Source organism: Ostrea edulis, chromosome 3 (assembly GCF_947568905.1).
Source record: "Ostrea edulis chromosome 3, xbOstEdul1.1, whole genome shotgun sequence".
In the NCBI taxonomy this organism is placed as follows: domain Eukaryota; kingdom Metazoa; phylum Mollusca; class Bivalvia; order Ostreida; family Ostreidae; genus Ostrea; species Ostrea edulis.
Genome location: NC_079166.1, coordinates 12,421,389 through 12,429,041, shown reverse-complemented (window position 1 = coordinate 12,429,041; position 7,653 = coordinate 12,421,389). Strand labels below are relative to the sequence as shown.

Below are 7,653 nucleotides of genomic sequence, written 5' to 3'. Positions count from 1 at the left end.
AAATGGAATTCTCTCAAAAGACGCCATAGACAAGGTCAAGGCTTCTAAGGATTCCTGCCACCTCAACAGATCCGCAATACTGGAGCTTTTACAGCAAGCTAGAGAGGAGGTCCTTAAAAACAAGGGTACAAGACTTGACTTCGATGAACCTACAGGTTTAAGTGACTCAGACTATTATAATTTAACCGGATTCACTAGAGAGCAGTTTGATGACATTATGACAAATATTAACACCATAAGACCAACACAGACCAGGTCAATCCGTACCTGTGTAGCCATCCTTTTGACTAAGCTACGTTCTGGAATGGACAACCAAATGCTTGGAACAATCTTCAATATGAAAAAATTCCAGGTAAATAAAATTGTTAGGTTAACTTTGAAGGTAATGATTTGTGCACATAATATATGAATATCAAAATTATAGATTTTATTGAATGATAATATTATTGCAGATTCGCAGGGCAGTCCAATCTGCAAGGAAGGCTCTGATGACAGAATTTGTCCCAAGGAACCTCGGATTTTCCCACATCACAAGGGAAGAGATCATTCAGACCCATACAAGGCCACTTGCACAACAAATTCTGTCCAATGTAACATTTGCACCTGCAATATTAGTGTTGGACGGAACTTATACCTATATTCAAAAAAGTGGAAACTACACCTTCTCCAGACGATATTTCAGTATGCACAAGCGAAGACCCCTTTTAAAACCCATGATGATGGTCTCCACAACAGGATATATCGTCAGTGTCCTTGGACCTTATCTGGCAGATCCAAAGAACAATGACTCCTCTATTCTCAACCATTCGATTCATTCAAACACAGATGAAATAAAGACCTGGGTCAGAGAGGACGATATATTTGTTGTTGATAGAGGTTTCCGGGATTCAGAATCACTTTTGAATGACCTGGGTATACGTATGGAGATGCCTGCGTTTATCCCGAAGGGCCAGAAGCAATTGTCTACAGAGGAAGCTAACAGTTCTAGACTTGTAACAAAGGTATAGCTAAGCCTGTTACTAGTATCTTTCTGAATAAAATGAATCTGCAGTTTGAACAATGAATGTTTACCTTAGCTATTTCATGCTTGTGCACTGGTATATCTAAGATTTAAAATATCATGCAATTGATTGAAAACTTTAATTCTACTGAAAGTTGTGATGTCAAGTAATGTTGTCAAGTATGTTTATTGTTCATTTTAGGTCAGATGGGTTGTTGAATCGAATAAAGACATGGAGATATCTTGGTAAAACACTTCCAAACAGCCAGATCCCGTGTATTGGAGATTATGTTAGGATTGTCTGTAGTCTTTGTAACAAGTACCGGCCTCCTATCAACTCTGGAACATTTGATGACGATATCACCATTGCATCAACAATGACAATGTTGGCCAAACAGACAAACGGACTTCAACAGTTTGTTCTTGAAAATGGTATGTTAATGATTGATGACATATTTGTTTTACATAATGGTAATTGTACATATATTCTATTACATGAAAGTTGAAGATAACGAACAGTGACCAATCTCATAACTCCTATAAACCATGTGTAATTTCAAACTTGAGTTCATATATTGAGTCATTATACTTTTGCAGGGCTTGATAAAAGATCCATGAAATGGACTTCCATCGACGCTGACAGCAACACCATCACCGATTTTCCCAGGCTTACTGAGGGAGATATCAGAAACCTTACAATTGGTGTCTATCAGCTAAAGACGGCAAAATCATATGCGGCAGAACATCTTACAGATGATGGATTATTTGAAATTTTTGTGAGCGATGATATACCCAATATTGTCAGTGCCAAAATTCAAAGCCGCCACACTTCATCTAAAAAGTATTCCTTGTGGATAAAATACGATATCACCATCTTGTTCTGGTATTGTACCTGTAAAAATGGATCCCGGGTTGTTGGAATGTGCGGTCACATATCCTGTATTATCTGGTATTTAGCCTTTGCTAGATATCAGAACGAATCTTGCGGTATTCGTGACTGGACAGAGGAAGTGGATGATGCGGCGAGATCCATCGCCAGCTCCGAGGATGAGGATACTGTCGATTATGATGGACAAGAAGAGTAGTGCAAACCATACTTTTGTTTAACGTTAATTGACGATATTTAGTTAATCACGCCCAAAATGAATTTATCAGTTAGTAATTGTACATGTAGTAAAAATTTTGAAATCTTACATTTTAAATCCACATTTCATCTAATTATGTAAAGTAATGTAGAGTGCATCGTAACTTTCACATTATTTAATAAAACACATTTCATGCTTAAATTGTGTTTTACAGACCGATATTATTGCTGTTTTTATTGGGGGAGGGGTGAAGATCTTTGTAATAATGACACGTGGATAATTAATACAGATTTAAGTTACTCCAGTTAAATTCAGTACAGTCCTGACTAATCATTTATGGAGAAGTAGAATATTGGGTTACCATTTTAGATTATTTATCATAACTAATTGAAAATAACTGCAATAACGTTACAATGCTACAAACAACGTCATTAAAACGTTATTAAAAAAACTCAATATTTGAGCAGTTGCAGAAATGGAAATAATGAAGATATCCTCAAAACCTTTATATTTAATGAAGTAATACACTTATATCTATATTTGGGTACAATATTGTCCAATTTGAAGATTGGGCCATTTAAGTCATATAGCGTACCTAGTTCTTTACATGAAAAGTTTCTGACATAGTGCAAATTCAAGTTTATCAAAATCATGACCCCCGGTGGCTGAATGGGGCCACAATAGCGAATCAAATTTTTACATACAAATATATAGGAAACATCTTTAAAAATCTTCTTCACAAGAACCACTGAGTCTGAAATGCTGATATTTACATGAACGCTTTCTGACGTAGTGCAAATTCTAAATCATGACCCCTGGGGGTAGGATGGGGCTACAAAGGGGGTGTCAAAGTTTTGCATAAAAATATATCGGGGAAATCTTTTTAAAATTTCTTCTCAAGAACCATTGGGTCAAAGAAGTTGACATTTACATGAAAGCTTTCTGACATAGTGTAGATTTAAGTTTGCAAAAACCATGGCCTCCAGGGGTAGGTTACGGCAATAATAGGGACTAAGGTTTTAAATGCAAATATATATGGAAAGTCTTCAGATATGGGCCAAGGTGACTCAGGTGAGCGATGTGGCCCATGGGCCTCTTGTTAATTGTCATATTCGAAAGACCTATCACTTTCACTTTTAATATGTTTGACGCAGCAACAGTCACCGCAGATATAAAGCGTCTTAGGTTCCACGCGGCATCGGAATAGTTCCCAGTTACGAAGCGGGTGGCCTAATCACTGCGATATTGAGACTGGTTTCCATAAAATATTAATGCATTTTGACTCTATCACATTATAGTGATATCTTCTAGTAAAAAAAATTAGATACTATATATAGTTACATGCCAGATACGTTTATGAATGACTTTCAAATGAACCACCTTCAAATGACCCAGTGAGTTTAAGAATCAATAGACTTGACAAACGTAAGATCTACAACTTATCTTCTTTGAAATCTCCGCGTTTCAAGTGACTTTTTGTTATGTCATTCTGCCCAGGACATTCATTAAACCACTACTGTTTATTGCAAATATCAACACACATGGTTCAAGTGTTGATTCCCGAGAAATAGCGGTAGTTTAAAAATGATATAGACCAGACGTTTTCTGCTATGTAACATTAACTTGCTTAACCGTAGCCTGCCTCGATTTAAAAACTGATGATACGCAGATCAAGTTCTTGCGAATTGAATCAGTTGAGAAATATAAACATCATTGAAATTGACGATGGAGAAGCTGAAATCATCCCGTTTTTGTCGAAACTTTGAGGTGATAGTTTGCCGTTGATATTTATTTTCAATACAATATCTAAGTACGAAGTAGATGTGGAGGACTATGTGATGTCTTTTATTTCGAGTTCACATGCATATATAATGGACGTATGAATGAAAATGATTATTGTTGATAAGTAAAACGTCGTCGATATATCTAAATGTCGAGTTGAAGGCCACAGCAAGATGATTTTTTTCTTGTCGTGTAGAGGCTTCATATCATTTGTCATAAATAAGGTTGTGTTTTACTTTATCGTGATATATGTCTTTTCTATGACTGTCTGTTCTAGTCAGTGTATCACTACAACAAAATCAGCATTGTACGAATGCTAGTGAATGCTGATAGGAACGCTAGTAATGTTGCTTTTGTTATCTGATAACACTAGTATAACACTTATGATAATGCTAGTTGTCACCGGATCTCTAGGTTCCCTATCCTAATACTGGCATCCGTATCTAATTTTTTCGATATGACAGGTCAAGATAACGAACTGTAAGCAATACAAAATAGATAGTTGGGCAAACATGGATCACTGGACACACCAGAGATATAGTTCTGATTCTAAGTTACAGATATAAATATCTATACTAATTAAGAAGAACAAGAGACATTGAGATCCACAAAAAACACTTAAATATTGGTTGCACCAAAGATGTAAAAAGTTGTACTTTTTCAGGATTATGGGTGAAACGTGTTGAGGTTTAGTGTAATGCGTGGTGGGAGTTGTTGTTTACGACACAATAAATCAAATATGTGAACCAAAATTTGCCAATTTTAAAACAAACTTGACGTCATAAAATGATATATCATGTTCTATAATATAATGAATAGTTTGACACCTTGTCAGAATGGATTAAAAACTATAGATATTATTAAAGTCGCCTATTTGGTGCATCATAACAACACTTTGTACAATCTGTCCTGCGTTCAGTAAACCAGACGTGATAAACAATAGATAGGTGTCATGAGCAATATCATTTGGTTCCAACTGACAAAGCTTACAGGCGCGTAGCCAGACAGAAAATGAAGTGTACGCAAAGGAAGGCAAGGGGTCTGGGGGCCGCCTTGAGGCCCCCAGTGGGGACCCAGGGGCGAAGCCCCCGGAAGCTGCTGGGTTTTATTGATTACAATCACCAATTTTTGGAGTATACAATGGGTTTTTTGGCTGTCAATTTCCGAAACAAACGAATTCAAACAAGACAAAAAAAGAATCACAGATTTGTTTTAGGAAGCTTGATATTACCAAATCACCAAATGTTAAATCGACACTTGCTTTACGAACTGCGTCGATTTATTTTTTAGTTGTTGCTGACAGGTGTATGAGTAGAGTATAGACACACATGGTATATATTGCTAATAACAAAGGATATTCCAAATCCGTCTACTTAATGTACATAAATGGTGTACATTAAAATCGATTCGACATTTGCTGGACCAGGTATTAATAAGGGAATTATGGAGACGTGTACAACACAGACCTGTAATAATTCTGGTATGATAAAATACACTCGAAGTGCTAGTCCGAAATATCTGAAGTTTTCCTGGCATATTTATTATTTTGATATTTACCGTGCCAGGAAAACGTCAGAACCGGCGCCATTACGTAAAATGGAAATTCGCCGTCTGCACCGTCTACTAACTAATATTGATTAAAAGAAAATATCACTCCGAAATTCGATAACATAAGTACACAATTGTAGTCAACCGAATTTTCGCTGTCATTTGAGCGAACGAGTCACGTGACTCAAAACAGCTCGACTGTTTGTTAAAATGTTTTCATGAGGCTGTTTATGTTATTAAAGAACCCATAAACTCGATATAAGTAAGTACAAGAAGCATCGTTTTATTCATTAACTATGACTTCAACATTAAATTCGGCTCGCAAGTATTTAAAATCGGCCCGAGCATGCCGCCTCCAGCTGGAGGCGGCGAATTTCCAGTTTACGTAATGGCGCTGGTTCTGACGTTTTCCTGGCACGATAAATATCAAAATCATAAAAAATCCAGGAAAACGTCAGATATTTCGGACTATCAAAGTGCATGAAATAAGAAACTTTTATTAAGACAGGAACTTTACAATTGAATTTACTAATTGTTGAACAAAAAGACAAGGCGTTTACTTTTCCCCTGGGCAAAATCTCGTACCACTGCTTCCGTGTCCACCCCCATGTCTTCATGTGCGTGGAACATGGCCAGCCCCGACAGACGTTCGGTGGTCACTGTTGATCTCGGGTAGCTCTTCATTCGCCTCATGACGCTGAAAGATCGTTCAGCTGATGCAATGGACACTGGCATTGATATCAAAACAGACAGTACATTGAAAATGTTCGGGTAGAGATTTGGATTAATGTCATGTAATGTATTCTGAAGTGTAGAAGGCAAATTGCCTGGATCTTCCAATAACCATCTTGCGATCCACCTTTTTATTTCTGTATGAAATACGGCAGCTTGGGCTGGGATGTCAGCACTGAAAGTCTGATAAATTTGCATGACCATATCATCAGTGAGATTTCCAAGATTTGAGGGTACAAGGTGTTGAGCCATGAATCTCTCGCTGCACTGAAGAAAACGATCATCAAGTTCCTGAAGTACATGATCATAGAAAGGACAGAGGACGGACCTTTTCCCGTATACTTCTGTTGAGTCTACAGGGGTATTGTTGCAATGTAATTGATGACCAGCACATCTTGGAGATAATGGTTCTACGCCAATTGTGGCAGCTAACTGGACAGCCGATTCATACAATGCGTCCCACACCGCGCCATAGTTACGCTCATTTTGAATAACGGCATAGACTGCCCTTGTTTCCTTCATTGCCTCGATAAGATCGGAGGCTTTAGATTGGAGCATTTCCGAAAGAGGTGCCAGAATTTGTAAAACATGTTCGCAAACAATAAGAGGGAGAATGAAATCAAACCTTTCAATTGGACATGTATAGACTCGCGCTTTCGTGTCAGACATATTAGCTAATCGATGAAGAGCACCATCTATGACTTCGAGTGATGCTTTAAATGTAAATAAAGCATTTGCTCCAGAAGCCCATCGTGTTTCACACAGTGTCTGCAGTTTCTGTCTTTTCTCCATTGAAGCCTTTGCTTCGTCATTTTCCTTCACCTCCTCCTTAAATACATCTATTCGTTTGGCAGAAAAATGAAATGCAAAAGCAATTTGTTGGACAACGTCCATCATGTTTCTGATAATAAGCAACTAACAGATATGTGTTAAAACTAAATTCAAACAGTGTGCCTTGCAATGTGTGTATACTGCCCCCGGAATGAGTTTACGTATTCTGGCTTGTAATCCTTTTTTTACCCCCCGACATGTTGGCAGCACCATCGTAGCATTGACCTCTCAATTTATCTATAGTTACCCCAAGATTCCTAAGATTTTCCAAAAAAGCATTAACCAATTCCTCGCCCGTTGTCCTGTGAAACCAGTCGTTCTAACTTAGTGGTTTGGGTTTTCGCTTTACAAGTTCCCAGGCTCAATTATCCATCCCGGTATAGCGTCAAACCTAAATAATGACTTCCTTTAGCGGGCGACCAGTATTAGTCGTGAAAACCACATCCTATTGGTCTTACGGATATAACCTCAAAACAGAGGTGTCATATTAGGTGTTGGCGCCATTAAGAACCCTCACTGCTATGACCTTGAGCGTCATGCATGTCAAAATTTACGTCACATTGTTTACAGCAGCTGACCTCTATTTGTGAATGAAAACATTCTCCAATGGGACTTCACCCAACATACAATTAAGCAAACTAACCACTTGCCATGGCTTCCTCGTCAATGGATCAA

The 7,653-nt window shown here is 37.8% G+C and overlaps 2 protein-coding genes across 2 annotated transcripts; one reads left to right on the top strand and one right to left on the bottom strand.

Moving 5' to 3' along the window:
- The first annotated feature begins 1,233 nt into the window (after positions 1–1,233).
- Positions 1,234–2,153, top strand: LOC125673525 (uncharacterized). Its single transcript, XM_048910141.2, has 2 exons — positions 1,234–1,432; positions 1,598–2,153. The coding sequence occupies exons 1-2, from the start codon at positions 1,378–1,380 to the stop codon at positions 2,083–2,085; spliced, it is 543 nt and encodes a 180-aa protein (XP_048766098.2). The 5' UTR covers positions 1,234–1,377; the 3' UTR covers positions 2,086–2,153.
- A 3,790-nt stretch (positions 2,154–5,943) lies between these two features.
- LOC125676716 (52 kDa repressor of the inhibitor of the protein kinase-like) lies at positions 5,944–7,044 on the bottom strand. The gene has a single exon (XM_048914540.2). The coding sequence runs from the start codon at positions 7,042–7,044 to the stop codon at positions 5,944–5,946; it is 1,101 nt and encodes a 366-aa protein (XP_048770497.2).
- Between the last annotated feature and the right edge of the window lie 609 nt (positions 7,045–7,653).